Source organism: Dendrobates tinctorius, unplaced genomic scaffold, assembly GCF_039654945.1.
Source record: "Dendrobates tinctorius isolate UK_male_01 unplaced genomic scaffold, ASM3965494v1 ptg000081l, whole genome shotgun sequence".
Lineage (NCBI taxonomy): Eukaryota > Metazoa > Chordata > Amphibia > Anura > Dendrobatidae > Dendrobates > Dendrobates tinctorius.
In genome coordinates, this window is record NW_027361749.1 from 6,309,740 (window position 1) to 6,330,888 (window position 21,149).

Below are 21,149 nucleotides of genomic sequence, written 5' to 3' on the forward strand. Positions count from 1 at the left end.
TTTCTAATTAACAACTTCCTGGCATTCCCTCTGAGCTTTTGAAGGGTTTTAGAGTTCCTATTTTAGTAAATTTCTTGGGAAACATTTAAAAGGACTGATTGGGCAAAATGTTTCCTTCTTACAAAAGGGAATAGGATGTTAAAAAACAGCCATTGAAATGCTGCATCCTGTGATTGGCTGCAGTGGTCAAGTGACTGAGCAGTGCGTGATTAGAAAGCAGCCATTGACGCGCTGCTCAAAGTCACCGGCAAGGTTTTATTTTGCCCAGACAACCCCTTTATGGTGCTTACGGGTAACACAGAAATGAAAAGCCTGTTTGATCTCAACTCCTGGTCCATACAGCATCAGTAAAGGTGTTACAAAATTAGTGAAAGAGGATGAAGATGATCTGGGATCACATATATAAGCCGCATTCAGTATTTACCCTCGGTATCTGTAAGAAAAAACCAGGAGACGAACAGTCAGGAAAAGTAGAATAGAAACACGTCACCGCTCCTGGATTTATCACCCACTGCTGGTTTTGGCTTAGAAATACTAAGGTAAAATACTGAATGCGGTCTTTTATATCTACAAATGATCCATTTACTTCTAAAGGAGAAACCTTCTGTATTGTCAGTGGCTGTTCACAAAAGTCTTTCCATTATAAATTTTTTGCAGCTCCATATCAAAATCTGTGTCAAAATCCACGATTTACATGCAGATTTGTCACAGATTACAATGCAGATTGAAACCTATGCATTGCAAAGAGAAAAATAAATGGTATAAATCTGAAGCATGAATGGACTCGCTGTTAATTTATCATTCAAAGGTCAAATTATAGCGGAGATTTTTTTTTTTTTCAGAGTATGGATAATATTTGATAAAACCTCATTCACTTTGCTGCTACTGTACTAAACTGCCAATTCAAGTGAAAATCCACACAGAAAGGGTTCATTGTGTGAACGTTTTTATATCTTTACCCAGGGTTCTTGGAATACTATTTTCTATAAAATGCATTGATGCATGTAATGACAGGCCATACAGAAGTACCAGGTCTACCTCTTCAGAGGTCAGTAGCTGACAGCCCAGGCTCACTATCCCTCTATTCTAGGTGTTCAGCTGCCCTCTTGCCGTATACTCCAATGCCTAAACTAAAAAACTCAAGTGTCTGAAGAATATGTAATACCTCTCTGTCCAGCCTGTTTGAAGAGGTTGTGATTATGCCATATTCTGGGTGGATGTTGAACATGCTTGGTGACGGAGGAATTTGTTGAAGAAGAGCATATCTCAGAAGGGTGTGCCTTGTGCCTTGGAGATCTTTGTCTGTAGCATTTACCCTCCCCACAACACTCCCTAGACATGAAAATAAAAGAACATTGATAAAAAATGCCCGAACAAACTAAAAAGTTTTATAGTTAATAAAAGACTACTAAAATGCATTAACTAAAACGACAATACACTTTAGATATTTACTTTTGAAGTTAATTTTACGTCGAAGCTCACTCACATGAGTGTATACAAGTGCTAGCCGATTTTTTTTTTTTTTATACAATTGGATAGCACTTGGAACTATACTGATGTCTGATCTTTTCACTGATAGAATCTGTCAGGTGGAGAAAAAATTTGCAGCATGCTGCAATTTCACTTTTGAAATTGAATGTAAATCATCCATTCCAAGTCTATTAGCACATGGAAAATATCATCTGCATGCAGTCTGATTTCCACAAACTCACAGCATGGAAAAGTTTTGCTCTCCATCTTCTACTCACGGTGTGCTCCAATTCTCTCAGTCGACACTTGGATGAAATTGTGATCAGGGTATCATTTGTATAATCAACCTGATTCACTAAGGTAAGAGAATCTACAGTCGTGCGAGTGAGATCTAAAGAGTGAATGTATCTTCAGAAGATGACCTAATGTATAATGCAGGCTTTTGTGATAAAGGGAACCTGACATGTTGCCCGATACAAGGCCAGCATGTATCAGATGCTGACTAAGTGATGGCAGACATGCATATTTGACACTGAAACATACTTTACCAGCTGCTTGGGAACCAAGTCTCCACCTGCTCCCCTTGAGCGTTTGTGCATGTATAGAGAGACCATTCAGTCATTGGCAGGGGGAGGACAAAAAACACTGGGGAACCTGCCTTTTCAACTAGTCACCTGTGTGGCTTGATCCCCAGTCAGCTTTTAAATGCAGATAGCATCTGATACATTGGTCAGATGTATCGGGCAGCATGTATCCACCATCAGCTTTCCTTTGACACAGAAAATAACCAATCGTATAAGTCAAGTCTCTGATGACATGTTCCCTTTAAAAAAAATGAAGTCTGCCAATCCAAATAAACATCTTGAGAAATGCCATAACAGCATGTCAGAAGCGCCAACTGTTAGATCCGCGACCGCAAGCTTAAATCCCAGCCAAATCTGACATCAAAAGGGTTGTGCCTGAGCTCAAGTGAAGCCTAATGGGTGGAAATGTTCTCACATTTCCAAACTGAAAATTTTGAGCAGTAATGTAATTGTTTAAAAAACATGATAGGAAAGTGAATGGCACTAAGACCAAATCTTCAGGCTTGCAGTACTGGAGAAAACGGCATAGAGTGAACAGCGGTATGCTCGCTTAGGGTTACTGGTGCACGGCATTGAAAAAAACATCCAAAATTAGAAAAAAGGTAGAAGAAATGCAGCACTCACCCGTAAGCTGTAATAAATTAAGTCCTTTATTCAACCATACAAGGTATTAATTACACCTGGTCCCGTAGAAGCATCTACGACGCGAAACGGCCATCGTCCGGCTCTATTCCCGCTAACCTCCTGTACCTGCTTGTCCCATGAACTGTGTCCTAATACCTTGTATGGTTGAATAAAGGACTTCATTTATTATAGCTTACGGTTGAGTGCTGCAATTCTTCAATCTTTTTCTAATGTAATTGTTTTGTTCAGTAGGCTGAACGGCCTGTATATAAATGCCGCACCCACTGTAATTCAGTCCTGACAAGCAGCATTTACGAGCAAAAGATTAATACCCGCAATGTCATTTGAGATATTTTATTCTGTAAACCCATCTCATATGACACTGCTGATATTATTGTCACTTAACCAGGGCTGTGGATACTGAGTCGCTGTCCATTTTGGTTAAGCCCGTATAAAACGGACCGACTCCTAAAATATATAACACATTGGGTACAGTAGTTCAGTGCAGGATGTGCTGTAAATATTTTCATAATAATTTGGGAAAGTTATGAAACGTCCTATAAATGTCTGTTCCCGATCTAAGGATCTTAGATTTTAGTTGAGATGAATCTGTGCTGCACTTTATGCACATGCTCAGTAGTGACCAGTAATGTGGAGTGGTAGTAGAGATGAATCTGTGCTGCACTTTATGCATATGCTCAGTAGTGACCAGTGCTGTGGGGTCGGAGGTGAGATGAATCTGTGCTGCACTTTATGCACATGCTCAGTAGTGACCAGTAATGTGGAGTGGTAGTAGAGATGACTGTGCTGCACTTTATGCACATGCTCAGTAGTGACCAGTAATGTGGAGTGGTAGTAGAGATGAATCTGTGCTGCACTTTATGCACATGCTCAGTAGTGACCAGCGCTGTGAAGCCAGAGTCGTGGAGATAAAAGGGAAATGTTGGAGGTTTGGCTGACAGACTTCATAGCCCTGTTCTTAACTACATGTAAATGCCAATCAGAGAGGACTGAAGACATAGGTAGATATGTTTTCCTTTTGTGCATGCTAAAGTGCATCACAGACATAGAAAAGTAACCGTTATAAAACCACATGGTTAGATGCAAGACTTGGATGGCAGAATATATAAATAAATTTAGAAAAAAAAAGTGTAATGTTACTGCACCAATGTGACAGGAAATAATATTGCCTAAGTTTTGACTTACCAGCTTTGCTATGCTCCAGAACTTCTGCACAAAATATCGCTTCTGTAAAAACAGGTGCATTATCATTGTCATCTTCCACTATGACTGGCAGGTCGAGAGGAGACTCAGGTGCATAACCATCTTTTGTTTTTGCATAAGCCATAAGCTACAAGTAAAATACAAAGAATATTTGAAAACAAAAGGGTAAAAGTCAGATGCCAGTAAGTCCAATATTTGCATTATTAAAGCTAATGTGTTTTCCTATTCCTAGACTAGGCCATGAAAGAAGTCGACAACCCCTTCTCGGTCCAAATCCCCCCCCCCCCCATGAAAATAAATCACTTCTGCTCAACTCTCGTGCGGGCGCTGCTCCAGCGGTATTGGCACTCGCATTTCTGGGGTTCATGTGCAGTTATGACACGTGAACCCTGAATCCCAAGCAGCAATGGAGTCACCTTTGGACGTACATGTAATCGAGAAGTCAGATCTGCGGCTGGTCACTCACTACCTCTTGATTATTTATACTATTTATATTATTTCTAGCTGGGCTCAACAGTCATAACTTACGAGAGACCTGAGAGAGCATGTGTCAACACCGCTGGGAACAGCGCTGGCATGGGAGGAGAGTATAACTGCTTTTATTTTCATGGAGGCCAATATTCAGATCGAGAAAAGGTTGTCCTAATAGTGGACAACACCATCAATTGAATGTAAAATATGTTCTCACATCGGATTAAATAAAGTGGAAAAGAAAAAATATATATATATATATATATATATATATATATATATATATATATATATATATACCTGGAAGAAAGGAAATTCTTCACGATCAACTGGAGCAGTAATGTATATATCACCGGTTGTAGGATTTATCTCAAACAATCCAATAGGGTGCTGATCTACTCCCTGTCCTGTGATGGAGTAGTAGATTTCATAATCTAATTGAGTGTCGGACTGGATCTGCAGGAGGAAAAAAGATTTTTTTATTTAAAAACACATGTCAATTTACACATGCTAATTTCGTAAGAAGACATGCTGTACTACATGCTAGGCATTGAGTGAATGGCAAAACATGTCTAGCCATGTACACCCCTATGCTTGGCTGAGAACAGAAAAATCACTAAGATGCTTGAAAACTGAGAGCAGTTAGTGTACCTAGAGGAACAGCACAAAGTCAAAACTCAGCATAAGAACCTGCTGCTGGTTCTTCTTCATCCATCTTAGTGTACAGAAATATTAAAGGGGAACCTGGCACTAGATTCATGCTACTCTAAATACAACTGCATCCAGGCATGTTCTACTCTAAAACAATGCGGTGCTTCAGTCTGAAAACCAGGCGCACCCTAGGGAGAGACTTTACTAGTCCATCCTAGTCCCAAGCCAGCTCCAACCTGCCCTGCTTCAGTTGATTGACAGGTCTCTAAAGCTGAGGAAAGGAAGACACAACAGCCAAGTTTTCAAATGATGTCTTCTCTGAAATGCTGTAGCATTTTATAATAAAACATAAATGGCTCTAACTGTGCAGACAGACTCTGATCCATGAAGCAATTGAGAGGTTCCCTTTAACAGTAACTACATAAATCGATCATTTTAATCATTCCCGATACAAGCAAGAACTTAAACAGCAACAGATGCCCATCACCATGGGCTAGATTTGCACCACACTAAATTGTGCTGTATTTCCTCTCTATAGAGTTGCAGACCGCTGTTCTCATAGTACAGCCCAAAAACCTGGATTCGGCTTGGCTTCCCAGTGCCTGCTTATATAAAGGGGTGCATGCAGTTGCCTACCATCGTCATTAGAGCAACATGCAAACACCTTCCTTGGCAAAATTCAGTGATAAATGCTTTCGGCTCATTATGACTGATTGTAACTGAGTAACTCGGCTATAGTTTAGATGTATACAGCCATCATAGTCGCTTCCATTGTCCATCTGCATGTAAGGCTGAATTCAGATATACAAGAACATACCAAGATTTCCTGACCCGAAATCAAAAGCCTCATATACCAATTAGGTTATTGGGTACAGGTCAGAAGTCCTGCGACTGATTCAGGAAACCAGAGCCCGTATTCGGACGTCTTAACTCAGCCTAATTTTCAGGTGTAAGGTTGGGTTTATAACACCATTGCTGACCTGCAGAGCATTTCACATGTATAGAACATATACCATATTTTTCAGACTATAAGACGCACATTTTGACAAGAAAAAAAAAAAAAAAATCTTGCTAAAAAGTGTGCGTGCCTCATAGTTTGGAGGCAGCTTCCTGTGATTCAGGAGAACGCTGTCATGGCTTCCTTCCTGATCACGGAGAGAACTACTCTCTCACCTATTTGATCAATGTAGGGCACATCCTAAGCAGCTGAAATACCTTCTACCAGACTTCGCCTAGGGTCTTCAGGTCATGTGATTAATTATGTGTGTGCGTGCACGTATGCATGTGGATGCTGCAGAGAAACTAATAGATGTATAGCCTCCCTAGTGCATTAAAATTAGTGATAATCACCTCTTCACTTTGTACCAGGGATGTTTTAATTAGTAGGAAAAAAGTTTTTTTCCTATTTTCTGACGTCTAAACCTGTGGTGCGTCTTAGTGTACAAAAAAAAATACAGTAAGAAATTAAAAAAAAAAAAAAAAATATTATATATATATATAACAGAGCTCAATGCTACGTTACCCGTTCAACGAAGCATGGATATTTTCCTCTATAGTTCTCATGGACTGAAAAAGGCATAGGGCGCCATCTTCTTTTTGTACGCTTTAGTAGTTCTCTGGCCTGTCTTGTTTTTTTAACCTACAAAAAAAATATACAGAATAAATGTTAACACAAACAGGGGAAGATTCTAAGTTGCAGAGTTTAAGTACTCTCTCCATTGTTCAGCATTGCTTTATTGCATCGATGGGGTTTTCCCACTTTTAGTAGAGTGGATCCCTCCAGTGATTTCAAATAATAGAGACCAGAGCCACAGTAATCTGCCTCCCCATGTTCAGCACCGGTCCCCCACCATGGCTCTGCTCTGTGCTTTGCTTGCAGTGGTCACAGCTCACATCACCGCTGCAGCCAAAACACAGGCACCAGAACATCGGCAGGCGGGGAGCAGAAAATTAATCTTTGTTATTCTACATTACTGAAATCTAAAAAGGTGGAACACATTTAAAGTCATATATTGGTGGCATTTTAACATCACAAATAATGTATTTCAGAAAGGAATCTGAGCCTCACGGTCTAAAAATCACATTAAGATATAACAGAAACTAAGCATGGCACAATTAAAAAGAACGCCATGTAAAGCAGGTCAATTGTTGGCAGACTTTTCTTACCGGCAAGAAATCGCTAAAGCTTCTACAGGGGTTTCACTGCAAAATTACTTAAAGCACTACACACCCAGCATTTTATGGTAATGGGCCAAACATTCCTTTCATGACAAACAGGACAGATTATTCCAAGTCTGTATGCTGTTAAAGCAGAACTTTAGCATTATTTTCAGTTATAGTGTATGACCATAGCAGTGGGTGGAATGTCAGCTGCATGCAATCAGACGCTGTTTGACAAGACCAATAACGGCCAGGCAAGTAGTTTCACCTCAGCTCAGATTGATTCTGAACAAATCATTGTAGGCAGCAATGTCTTGTCTTCTCCATCTAACCACCAATATAGTAAACTCTCTCCTTTGTTGGCAAGAGGTCACTCTAATGTCCTATATAGGACAGTATGAAAATCACCCATCATATCCTTCCTGGTGGCACTCGGACCCCTTCCATTCCAATCTAAGTATGACTCCTTGCAGCTGACAACATTAAGCAAAACCAAAGGAAAAAACAATGTGTGTATATACCCTAATGAAAATAAATAAGAGCAAGTGCATTAAATAACATAGGGTAATTGGTAAACACTATTTTGATCAAAAAAGTATAAAGCTGTCCCACCACGGCAAGGTGTACCCATTTGAGACAGTAACTACACTAACGGTTAAAACCTACCTAGTGTGAATAGTGGCTAGTGAATAGTGGTTCACTTATAGTCCCTCTGAAGCTGGGTGTCCGTTTGGGACCCAGAGACTCTGCCACTATTCACACTAGGTAGGTTTTAACCGTTAGTGTAGTTACTGTTTCAAATGGGTACACCTTGCCGTGGTGGGACAGCTTTATACTTTTTTGATCAAAATAGTGTTTACCAAGTACCCTATGTTATTTAATGCACTTGCCCTTTTACTTATTTATTTTCATTAGGGTATATTCACACATTGTTTTTTCCTTTGGTTTTGCTTGCTTTTATGGCCAGTGTGAACATGCTTTTACATCATGCATGTCATTCAAGTCTACTCCATTTTTTGGTTTAGCTGACAACATATCCTTTCTGCTATACAAGAAAGGCAATTAGGCGAGTGCATACAATGATTAGCTGTAGAGTAACAAAACTTCCCTGACTCACACTGCCCACTTCTTCTATCCCCAAGTGCTGTGTGCAGAATTTCTAGCGTGTTGGACGAAATGCAAATTTCCCAGTGATCCCTTGCCTCCTGCTGGTAAGAGCTGACTGGGAGAAACTATCAGAAGGAGACAGGGACCAAACTGACATGACATCACACAGGATACATAACTTCAAACTGTAGAGTCTGTCAGGCAGGATACACTGAGGATTTGCAATATGAGGAGACAGCAGTTCTCTATTACAGTTATCATTTGTGGCCATTAGAATGGACTCATGTAGTGTGAAAACTTTGTTTCCTCTGCCTGAGATAAACCAGAGGCAATATGAGGAATGCAAGCTGCAGGGTTGCAAATGTGATTGCATTAGGGAAACTATCAGATGGTTAAAAAAATAAATAAATAATAGGGAATCACCTCTGGCACACAACTCGTAAATGGCACTTTGACTAAAACAATTATACAAATAGTATACACAATTTAACAATATCTTATGCTGCATTAGCCAATAACACATTGTCTTTCAGTGAAGGCGAAACTGACAATGTGACATTTGTTTCATTCTTTCATGAATTGTTGGTACCTTGTTTCTAAGGCCGGGATCACACTACAGTGTGTGATGCGAGAAACTCACACGAGACTCTCGCATCAACACCCGGCGCCGCCGCCGGTACTCATAGAAATACATGCAGCCGCAGCTCCGGTCCTGAGTGCTGGCGGCAGCGCTGGGTGTTGAAGCGAGAAACTAGTGCGAGTTTCTTGCATCACACACCGTAGTGTGATCCCGGCCTAATACGAGCAGGAGGGATTGTCTAAGTACCATTTAAAAAAAATATCCAGTGCTGAGTCTATCCACATTAGGTGCCAAGGACAGCAAACAAACAGAAGTGTCCAATCCAAACAAAATCAATTAGGCTGGAGTCATACTACCGTACAATATGGCCGAGAGCTATGCGATAAAACATTGCATAGTATTCGGCCCAGTGTTACTTTATGGGGCAGTTCAAATCGGCATGCGAGAACAATCGCAGCATGCTGCAATTGGCACAGAAACTCGGTTGAATCTCGGCTCACTCGCACCCATATAAGTCTATAGGTGTGAGTAACAACGCACAGCTCTAGATATCATCCGAGTGCGGTGCAATATACGCAGATGCCGGCAGCGGAGGAGGTGGAGAAATTACTTTACCTCCTCCGCAGTAGTGCTCCGATCTTTGTGCGAAAGGAGATCTTCTTTGTGCGAAAGGATCGGCGCACAGTAGCATGACACTCAACTCCCGTTTGCAGCAGAGTAGGAGCCAAGGGCCATTAGCACATCACATCAGATGCTCTCGCAACAGATGACATAAGCTGGTGTGACTTAGGCCTTGAAGGGAGTCTGTGACAACAAAATCGGTGTACTCTTGGCATGAATGGACCTTTCCATTTACTTGTTCTGCATCTATCTCCTCTACAAGAGCTAGGAGGGCAGAGATAGATGGAATGTGCACTGAAATACTCAGCTTTGCAGAGTGTACATCAAGTGCCTATGCCAGGCTTGAAAAGTTATTTTGTGAGGACAAATTCCCTTTAAAATAAACTGTTGCACTTCTGCGGGAAACCACATTGAAAAAACATCCACAAACTGCTTTTTTTTTTTTTTTCTAATCCAAGACAAGACTTGATAAAACTGGTAACAGCTGATGTGAATTAAGCACTACATTGCCACATTAGATTTTAACCACCACATCTATTTCTGTATATGGGAAAGAAAAAAAAAAGCGAGTAGACATCGTGCAATCAATTCCCAACTGGCTACAGAATTGATCAAAGCCCAGATTAAAAAAAAAAAAAACAAAAAAAAACAAAAAAAACAAAAAAAAAAACCCACACTTGTGGTGTCAAATCTTCCATTAAATCAGCTAGAGGTCGCTCCTGTTTTGTATCTGGATCCCCAGTAAAGCGCAGTATTCCCAAGAACAGCAAGCAATGCTGTATCTGTTTGCTTTTTGAGTTCAAGTTTTCACATGAGATTAAATTGCCCAGATTAATGGATTTACCTTTGATTCAGTTACAAGCTTCACAGAAATAATCTTCTCAGACAAGGAAACTTCATCTTTCAGAATAATTCCGAATGACAGAGCATGATCAGGCATTGTAATACGCTTTGTAGAATATATGGTGTAATAGGAATCCACATGTTCAACGACAAAATCAGGATTGTCTGTTCCACTGATAACTTCATTGAGATGCATACATGATTTCAGGTTAACTAGTAAATAAAATAAAAAAAAAAAAAAAAAAAAAAAGATACATGTAAGAAAACTAGTAAAATAGTATCTATGTACTGCCCAAAACATTCAGTGAACATCTGAGGATAAGAAACAGCACTAAACGCAAACCAATGTGTTGGCTTTATATCGGCTTTGTAGGGGTTACACAATATCACGGCAGAATTTCATGGATATTTATAATACCGCCATTTTTCCATGTGACAAATGTGTGGTTATCGTGTTACGCTTGTTATTCTTAAATTGGACAGCACTGACCCATGTTACTCAATAGTGGTGTTCAGATGAATACACTTTTTCTCGGTCCGAGTGACAACGAAGAAAATAAAACGGGAAGAGTCGTATTTGATTTTTACGAAAAATTTCTATTATAATACTGGGAAAATGTATGTGATCATGTACATGACCCAATGTAGTTGTATGAAAGTGGATCGCACACGGACATAAACAGACACACGAATGGCGCATGGATACAAATTTGAAGAAAACAAAATCTTTAGGGTGCCTGCAGACGAGCATATGGAAAATTGTTGGAGTTTCAGCTAGAAAAACCGGACATTTTTTCCATACGTTTGCGGGCACCCTAAAGATGAATTTTAGGCAAGTCACTTAGTTGGAGAGCATCGCTGTGCTTATGCGGCATCCTATTAACTTGAAGTACATGTAATACAAGTGGTAATAGATGTGGGAACCAAAAAATGTGGTCAAACCTTTTCCAACTGAGGGAGCTTTTCATTGTACACAAATCATTTCCTTATAAATGACCAATTACTTCAGAGCCCCATTGTCAAGCTGGGTCTGCTCTAAAATTTTGGGTAAGCTACATCCTCACTACTGATCTATTAGAGGATATCTGGTTGCATCAATGACCTAAAAATGGTTTTTGCTATTCTGTCACTGTGGCTCACAAATCCAGATGTATCCCGTGGTTTAAAGCCTAGCAACACAGTTACACTAGAACACGACAACCATCTTTTCCAGGACTTTATACAATTAACCGAAAAGCAGGAAAGTAACAACACTATAAAATAACCATACCTCACCAGGCAGTCTCATGCTGTACACGCCGGCATTACCGCCAAGTCCAGTTTATGGCTGCAGTAGTCATGTGAAATATATACACGACGAGGACCACCAACGCAGCCAGATATCAAAGGGTTATTTTACTAGGTTATCACTTTCCCTGGGAGACAGTCATAAAATCTTGGAAAAAGCCTTTCAAATATTCATCTAAATACAGAGATAGTCTACAGTTACCTGGAATAAGTAGAAGGGCAAAAAACAACTCACCTTTGCCAACCGAATAACCGGAGTAGATAACAGATGGCACTGTGAGCTTCACTTTGTGGCAAGACTTTCCCAAGACGATCAATGGCTAAAATAAAAAGAGAAAAGTAAGTAATGTGTCAGTCGCTATAAAAACATCTCTAGAATAAGATATCCAATTCATTCTGCTTATGGCTAGCACCTTGGTTCAGATTCATCAGAGCCCGACGCCTGTTTTTTGTTTAGTTGTGCCTCTTCGGTTCCCACCCAATTCACTATTTCATTTGTGTCTTTTTCCAAGTCCATTTTCATATGTGCCTGTATGTTTTTTGTTGTCTTCTGCTCTGTGGGTGGAGTTCAACCATTTCAGTGGTTTTAGCCCGATCAATTTTAACTTAAAGAATTATATTGTGGTACCGTGTTAGCCAGAAAAATCGATGTGAATACTTTTCCGCCCAATGATGACAAAAGTATTCTCAGAGTGCACACTTCCACCAGAAGGACTCCAGACAACCAAGAACATCATTCCCACTGCCTCTCCATTTGTAAGAAAATGCTAATTCGATTTCCTCGACTTATCTTTAGGAGGCATCACACCTCCCACCTAATGAACAAATGTCCTAATGTAATATCCCTTAAATGTTGTGTTTTTTTCTTATTAATCCATTTGTCATCTTGCCTGAAGGAGCCTCTGTGCTCTGAAAGCTTGCAAACATTTTCTGGTTAGCCAATAAAGGTATCACTCTGAGAATACTTTCATCATTGGGTGGAAAAGTATTCACATCAACTTAAAAAATAAAATGCATATATACGCCAGTACTTTGGTGCAATTTTTTTTGCGCATACACTTAAAATGAGGGACTTTTGTGGCGCCAATAGTCAGTATTTTACCTCAGTATTTGTAGGCCAAAACCAGGAGTGGGAGATAAACACAGAAGTGGTGATGTGTGTTTATTATATTTTTCCTCTGACTGTAATCCAAAACCAGGAGAGGAACAAATACTGTGGTAAAATACTGACCAGAAATATTGAACGTGAGCACATGGCCTCAAAGAGTGACTTTTTATTCATGGTATTTTTTTTTTTTTTTACTTTGCATCAAATTCATGCAAACAGAGCACCATTCTGAAGAATTTAGTACCAAAAAAAAATAAATAAAATAACCACAAGACAGAAAAGGAAAGTGCCTTAAAAAAAACGCAAATGATAAATTGGGGTTTTTTCTTCCGCACAGAAATCTGAGGTAAGAACTCTTGCCCATGTCATCTAAGCAAAATAAACAAACTAACATCCACTCAGGTTGGTTTTTGCTGTAGCAGAACTATTTGCAGCTTTCATTATTGTTTGGTCAGACCTTCCTTTTTATTACACTGGTCAACAGCATTTTTGGTGCCAAAGATATTTCATCGAATTTAGGGTATTTTTGGGGTGCTGATTCTGAATATGTCATCAGTTTTGCCAGATTGGCTCAAGTTTTTGAGATTTTTGGTATCTTATTTATAGCACTTGTTGGTAAATGCGACACATCATCTCATTAATTTCTTTGGATTAGTACTTGAACTGAGCAGTTCTCAATATAGTTTTGTGTTAATTAGTGTTCTAAAAGTTTGTTCATAGCTTGATTTTTGCACTAACTTTATGTTGTTGTCTGTTTTCCAGTGAAAAGCATGAACTCATCATGAAGAAGTTGTCTTAACGATCCAGACTCATTCTGTTACATTTGTGGTGAATATACACTGCCAAAACATAGAAGAAACATAACAGACTTCGTAAAAAAAGTGTATTTTGCCTATTTTGGGGTTATGCTTGGGGACCAAGACAAGTTTTGGGCACCACACATAGTGTGCAAAGCATGTATCGAATTATTACGAAAATGGAGCAAAGGACAAAGAAAAAGCTTCAAATTTGGTGTTCCAATGGTGTGGAGAGAGCCAAAAAATCATCATGATGACTGTTATTTATGGTAAACACAGGTACAGGCACATCTTCACAATGAGGGACAGGCCTTCTTGCAGATTCCATGTTACTCCCATTTTCGTTTCTTATGCTTATTGAATCCTTGCACTTGCACTGCACAGAAATAACAGTCATCATGATGATTTTTTGGCTCTCTCCACACCATTGGAACACCAAATTTGAAGCTTTTTCTTTGTCCTTTGCTCCATTTTCGTAATAATTCGATACATGCTTTGCACACTATGTGTGGTGCCCAAAACTTGTCTTGGTCCCCAAGCATAACCCCAAAATAGGCAAAATACACTTTTTTTACGAAGTCTGTTATGTTTCTTCTATGTTTTGGCAGTGTATATTCACCACAAATGTAACAGAATGAGTCTGGATCGTTAAGACAACTTCTTCATGATGAGTTCATGCTTTTCACTGGAAAACAGACAACAACATAAAGTTAGTGCAAAAATCAAGCTATGAACAAACTTTTAGAACACTAATTAACACAAAACTATATTGAGAACTGCTCAGTTCAAGTACTAATCCAAAGAAATTAATGAGATGATGCGTCGCATTTACCAACAAGTGCTATAAATAAGATACCAAAAATCTCAAAAACTTGAGCCAATCTGGCAAAACTGATGACATATTCAGAATCAGCACCCCAAAAATACCCCAAATTCATTAAAATATTTTGGACACCAGAAAAAAAAATTTTTTTCGTTGACCTGTGTTATCATTCTCCTTCTGACTGCACAGATCATGCCCGATGTTGTGCTGGGCACATACAAAACATGTGAAGACGTTCTATATCATTAGACATACTGGTTTATTCCGTTTTTCTTGTCAGAACACATTAAACCATTTCTCATTTAAATCTTGCAGAATCTCTATAAACTGATTTCAAAAGAAAAAAAAGGAAAAAAAAAAAAAAAAAGGAGGAAAGCTATAAAGCAATTTTATCAGAAGCCAATTAATCTGCTTGTCAGGCGGCTGCCCCATTGCCCGGCCCTCCACATTCCTGTGTCTTGGTGCTGGGCCTTCGTCAGTAACCTGTGTTAGGGGTCATGAGACCAAGCATCTCTGGAAGAAATACATCAGCACGTCTCCCCGAGAGGAACAGATCACTTCACTACTTATCCTGGCTGGGAACAAAGGAGCAGTAGTTTGCACGGTTCAAAAGGTTATTCAGAGAATTCACCATTTTGTAATGTATGGGGGGGGGGGGGGGGGATGAATAAAAACAGGTCTCTCACCCTATTCTGCTTAAATCCCACCATTACGTCCACTCCTAGATCAGTACTTGGGGAATAATGCAACTATTTTTAGTTTTTTACGATTCATTTGTATTTTCATAAATCTTACGCCTCATTCAGATGTCCGTTTTGTATCATTTTTCCTCCCTCACAAATACAGCATGTATCCATTATAGTCTATAGAACTAAGCACATGTCTTTTTTCAAAAGCAGTGTGTCCATAGAAAACTCACAGGGACATTTTTCTTCAGTATCATGGATGAAAAAAAGCCAATACAAGTCTATGGGTCCGGGAAAACATGTACAGCACACGGGTGGAAGCAGTGGACAGTTTGTGTGCTGTCCGTAATTAACATTGCAAAGGATAGGAGAAGCTTTGTAAATTATTTATCCATCCATGAAAAACATGGATGACATGGTGCCATTTTTTTCATGTGCGTGCTTAAACATGGATGTGTGAATGAGGCCTAAGGCCATGGGCACACGATGCAGATTTGCAGCGGATTTTACCGCGCAGAAACGTTGCATATCCGCATTGTGATGTACAGTAGCCTTAAAATCAATGGAAAAAAAAAAACGCTGTGCAGACGCTGCGGATTTTTCCGCGCGGTTTTCCTGCGGTACAAAATCCGCAGCATGTTACTTTTGTGCAGTTTTCCACCTCCCCGTCACCAAATCCACAGGGGGAAAACCGCAGTGGAAAACAGCACAAAAACCGCATGAAAAATGGAAGAAATCCGCAGGAAAAATGCAGGTCATTTGACCTGCGGATTTCTTCCATTCTGCGCGGAAAAATCCACAGGGCCAAAAAGTACGTCTGTACTCAGCCTTAATGAAACCTGATAATGAATGACTTTCCTTCCACTGAAGCTACATAGCGGTCAATGACTATCCTACATAAATAGCTATTCCCAATATTAATACTATAGTGCCAACATTTCACAGGTTGTCTCTATTAAGGTCTATGAAAATTGGAATTTGGGGGTCATTCTAAAGGTCAAATTGGCTCCTGTAATGTTCTAACTGGTATACAGCATTTTGTTAATCACCAAGCTGCAGCTTGCCAACTCTGGACAGGTCATACGAAGACAGCAATCACTGGAGAAGGACATCACTGTCAGACAAAAAGAAGAAGACACAAGACGAAGAGGAAGACCAACAACCCAATGGCTTTTTTGCTACCAAAATATAGGCGGAGAAGACCCTGAAGGACCTATGGAGGCCTGCACAAGATTGATCTTCCTACAGATCACTCATCCATCAAGTCGCCGTGACTTCAGATTGAGTCTGTTATGCTTAAAAAAAAAAAAAATAAAATCCCAAGCACCCTTGGTTTTGGGCTAATGTCCCGTTTGGTGAGCCACTGTGCAAAGCCTTGAGAGAAATAATGCCGCTTTTATTGGACCACTTTTACTCTAAAACCAAATAGGAAATTCTGTTGATCAGTTTTCAGTGGTTTTTCTCTATATACGGTAATTTACATTTTATAGCAGCACTCATAGAAGCCAATGGATATTGTCTAAATAGGTTAGCATTTTACAATGTCATATGTCTGTGGCATGTTTTCACACACGAATGCAAAATTACAAAGTCTTTTTAACTATTTCCAGAAAGAGAAAAATAAATGGGAGACTATACCCTCCATTACAGGATCAGCCAACACACAAAAAACAAAACAATGCCAGCCGGGCCTCTGTAATCATTCTCACGCTCCAATGAAACAACACAAATAATAGAAGCATATTAAGCAATTGCTGTATATGAAACTCCCCGACATACGAGTCTATTTGATCTGCCTTAAAAGAACTTAACACGTATGAAAGCCGGGCTGTCATTGCAGCATTAACACGCAGGATGGTTATGTACAGTACAAAGCAAGGAGCTTTACTTCCAGATTATTACCATATAGTGCTGGGTGAGACATGAGCTACTGTACCAGACATTGTAGCAGTATGATGGGATCCAAAACAAGACATTTCTCAATAAAACAAAGCTTATTTTATGTTGTCATGAAAGCCCTGCATGGATTCTAAGATATAATTCATACTAGATATGACTTATTAGGAAAACCAGAGATTTTCCCTTCTAACGATACATGTATGAATGGCCTGTTACATGTAGGCCACGTTCACACATTCAGTATTTGGTCAGTATTTTACATAAGTATCTGTAAGCCAAAACCAGGAGTGGGTGATAAATCCAGAAGTGGTGATGTGCTTCTATTATACTTTTCCTCTGGTTGTCCCACTCCTGGTTTTGGCTTACAAATACTGATGTGAAATACTGACCAAATACTGAACTTGTGAATGTGGCTTTAAATTGTACTTGGAAAAAGGTTACTGCAGAGATAATATTTATTATTATATTATTATTAGTATTATAAGCAATGAAATCTCTTATATTTCATGACATTGATTTTAAAGCTCATCTGCCCCAAAACGCACATTATTTTTAGTGTGAACTTATAATCTCCGATTATCCAGACAGATTGTGGTTAACCATATAAGCCGTCAACAAGGGAGACAAGGAAAACGGGATTTATACAGTCTGCAAAAGAGACAACGACCCCAGGTCTCAATTGTCGCCCATCAGCTCTTCCTCATGAGCCCCAATCGCAGCCCTGTCCTACTTTTACAGTATGCCTATAAGAAATCTGACAGAATGGAGCTCACGTGTCAGCGAGTCTACACTAGGAAATAGCCGCAGTGTGGTGCTAAAAATCAACGCATAGCATCGCCCTGTCTCCACTGATGGTCACGGCTTCCGGCCATGTTGCATCGTATCATTATACCGCTTATGATTTATGCCAAAAAAAATACAGAGTCAAACAAGCCAGACCTGAAGCACAGGCCGTCATCCACTGACACATTGTATGTGTCACAAATGCTGCCCATATACTGTAAGTACCATCCCAATAATGGCGCAATGGATCTCTCTCCACCCATGACTTTAGACATTGGAATATTGATAGTGTAGATGCCGATACCATACAAGAGCAGAGAAAAGAGCCAAGGTATCCATTCACGCCCAAACAATTACAACACCCCAACTCCTCCACACTACTCATAAATGAAGCAATCAAACTAAGGGTTAAGTCCTGGCACACATTAACCAAAGTATATTACATATCTAGCAATAAACAAAAAAACAATATTTGGTAAACATACTGACAATACTAAATTCTGTAGGATCTGACACCAAATCATAGCCAAGCAGAGATGTAGCAGTGCTGGGTCTGTCATTTGGTAAAACTCATGGGGTCTTTTCCAGAGTTTTACATAGGACTTTAGGTTACAATACTAAGCATTGTCAAAGGACACAGTCATCCATTAGGGTCAGATAACGGGATTTTACAACTACACAAAAAAAATAATGAGCAAGCTTCATCAGTGTTTAGGATCGGATTTAATCAATGGCAGTTTACACCATCAAGAGTGTCATCAGTTCAGTTTTCAACGATGATAGTAAAAAAAATAAAAACAATTAAAATAAATAAAAAAGGGTTTCTCAAACTTCTTTCACACAAAGACAGAACATTGATGGCATCTGGGTGCTGTCCGATTCTTTCACAGACTTGCATATATGGCATTGATTGCGACTGGCATCAAACTCGGACGTGTCCCTTTTATTTGTGTGGATCACTCAGTCCCAAAAACTACACGGAAAACAGCCCCATAGAGACCATAACAGGTGCAAGTTCTAACCATGAAAAACACCAATAGAGCTTGTACACGAAAAAGTGACGTCTGGATGAGCAGTTATGGGGTAAAAACATAGGACGGCATGTCTAAGGGTATGTGCACACGTAGTTTTTTGGGTGTGCGGATTTTGGAGAGAAAACCGCAGGTAAATCTTACACCTCATAAAGGATGAGGTGTAAAACTGCAGCGTTTCTGCACCAAACAATTGACATGCTGCGGATTGTAAACCGCGGAAAAATCTGCAGCCTGTGCACAGCGTTTATTTCCATAGGAAATAAAGGTACTGTACAACGCAGCAGAATCTGCACCGTGTGCACATACCCTAAGTGTCCGGCTGCACACACAGGACAATCGTGACTACCCCACCGATTCTATAGGAACTGAACCAAAAACAAATAGCACTGACATAACTGGACCAGACCGATACAAGTCCCGGGAGTATTTCTGCCACATCAGAGATTCCACCGCCATTCATTCATATCGCCTCCGTAAGGAGCGTCATGTGCATGAAAAGTAAAAAAAATGAGGCTTTATATCATATGTCACAGGAAGGATATATATCTTTGTACCGTGTGAGCCAGTAGATAGAATATTCAGAATTGAGAGTCCTCAGTGGTTGATACCTTTTAATGGCTAACTGAAAAGATGGTAACACATTGCAAGCTTTCCAGACTACTCAGGTCTCTTCATCAGGCTGGACTAACACAAAATCTGAAGAGTCTAAATGAGTAGTCTGGAAAGCTTGCAATGTGTTACCATCTTTTCAGTTAGCCATTAAAAGGTATCAACCACTGAGGACTCTCAATTCTGAATATTCTTCTTTCATGTCACAGCCATCTACAGGCGGGCGAGGGCTCCGAGACCGGAGAAGACTGAATGTGGTGGGGTACCGATGTAGCAGAGCTGAGGCAACCACTACCTGCAAACCAGGAGAGGGTGACGCACAGAGGAGCACACACACTAATCAGAAGGGGGCACACACACTAATCAGAAGGGGGCACACACACTAATCAGAAGGGGGCACACACACTAATCAGAAGGGGGCACACACACTAATCAGAAGGGGGCACACACACTAATCAGAAGGGGGCACACACACTAATCAGAAGGGGGCACACACACTAATCAGAAGGGGGCACACACACTAATCAGAAGGGGGCACACACACTAATCAGAAGGGGGCACACACACTAATCAGAAGGGGGCACACACACTAGTCAGAAGGGGGCACACACACTAGTCAGAAGGGGGCACACACACTAGTCAGAAGGGGGCACACACACTAATCAGAAGGGGGCACACACACTAATCAGAAGGGGGCACACACACTAATCAGAAGGGGGCACACACACTAATCAGAAGGGGGCACACACACTAATCAGAAGGGGGCACACACACTAATCAGAAGGGGGCACACACACTAATCAGAAGGGGGCACACACACTCCTGCTCTCTCCAGGCTGTGCCCCATTCTCTGACCTTAATAACACACTCGGCTCTGCTACACTGGCTTGTATCACTGTGTTATAGTCAGGCACCCCCATGCAGCTGGACACCCACTAGGCTGCACACTGCCGTGTGATCGCTGAGGGGCGGCCTCATCGTGTCGGACACTAGTAATAATGGCTCTCACCAGGAGCAGCGCCAGGAAGCAGCCCAGAAGACACGACCGTCTGCAGCCCATGATGAGCAGGTCCCGCGGCAGGTGAAGGGTTAGCCGCTCCCGGTGTGAGGCGAGGAAGGTTCACACTCCGCCGGCGCTCTGTCCGTCTTTGCTGTGGGCTGTGCGGGGCTCCTCAGCACTGCACGCTCAGCTGCTGCTGTCTGCCCTGGCTTCCCTGATCACACTGCTCACCTGTCCCCTCCCTGCTGGAGGCCATAGAGGTGTGACCTCCCCGCTGGGCGGGGCCTCACGAGTTTCATAAATAAACTTTTATTGCCTCCCACCTGTGACTGTGAGGAGAGTCATATTACCTGGGAGGAGGGCAAAGTCCTCCGCCTTGTGTCACCGGCGTGTGAGTCAGGGCGACGGCCAGCTCCTGTCAGCCCCGGCCGGGAGCACAGGGAGGAGGAGCGGGCGCATTCCTGTGTCTCTGCACAGAGCCCGCCATTATTCCTGCCGGAGACTGCAGTGATGCGGCGCTGAAGAATGTGGCCCCGGAGCTTCTGTGCAGGTCACAGGCGGCTCCGCCATGTGCAGCCTGTCCCGGGGGTTCACTTATTACATGGCTGCTGCAGGAAAACCCCGAGCTTTCATGTGGAGATTTTGTAGTCCTCTTTTTGAGTCTGCAGCAGAATCTACTTAGGCCTCTTTCACACTTCAGTTTTTTACAATCAGTCACAATCTGCCAGGTTTTGAAAAAAACGGATCCTCAATTTTCTTTTGAAGATCCGTTTTTTTCCCCATTGACT

At 40.9% G+C, this 21,149-nt stretch overlaps 1 protein-coding gene across 1 annotated transcript in view; it reads right to left on the reverse strand.

Annotated features, from left to right (window-relative positions):
• The window catches only part of LOC141096862 (desmocollin-2-like), a 32,185-nt gene extending 11,585 nt beyond the window's left edge, over positions 1 to 20,600 (reverse strand). The window contains exons 1-7 of the mRNA XM_073583709.1: positions 20,371 to 20,600; positions 11,858 to 11,942; positions 10,337 to 10,548; positions 6,547 to 6,663; positions 4,674 to 4,829; positions 3,885 to 4,029; positions 1,166 to 1,332 (exon numbers count right to left, since the gene is read on the reverse strand). Of these exons, the coding sequence (XP_073439810.1) occupies positions 1,166 to 1,332; positions 3,885 to 4,029; positions 4,674 to 4,829; positions 6,547 to 6,663; positions 10,337 to 10,548; positions 11,858 to 11,942; positions 20,371 to 20,421 (933 nt within the window). The 5' untranslated portion in view covers positions 20,422 to 20,600. The remainder of the gene's footprint in view (positions 1 to 1,165; positions 1,333 to 3,884; positions 4,030 to 4,673; positions 4,830 to 6,546; positions 6,664 to 10,336; positions 10,549 to 11,857; positions 11,943 to 20,370) is intronic.
• Between the last annotated feature and the right edge of the window lie 549 nt (positions 20,601 to 21,149).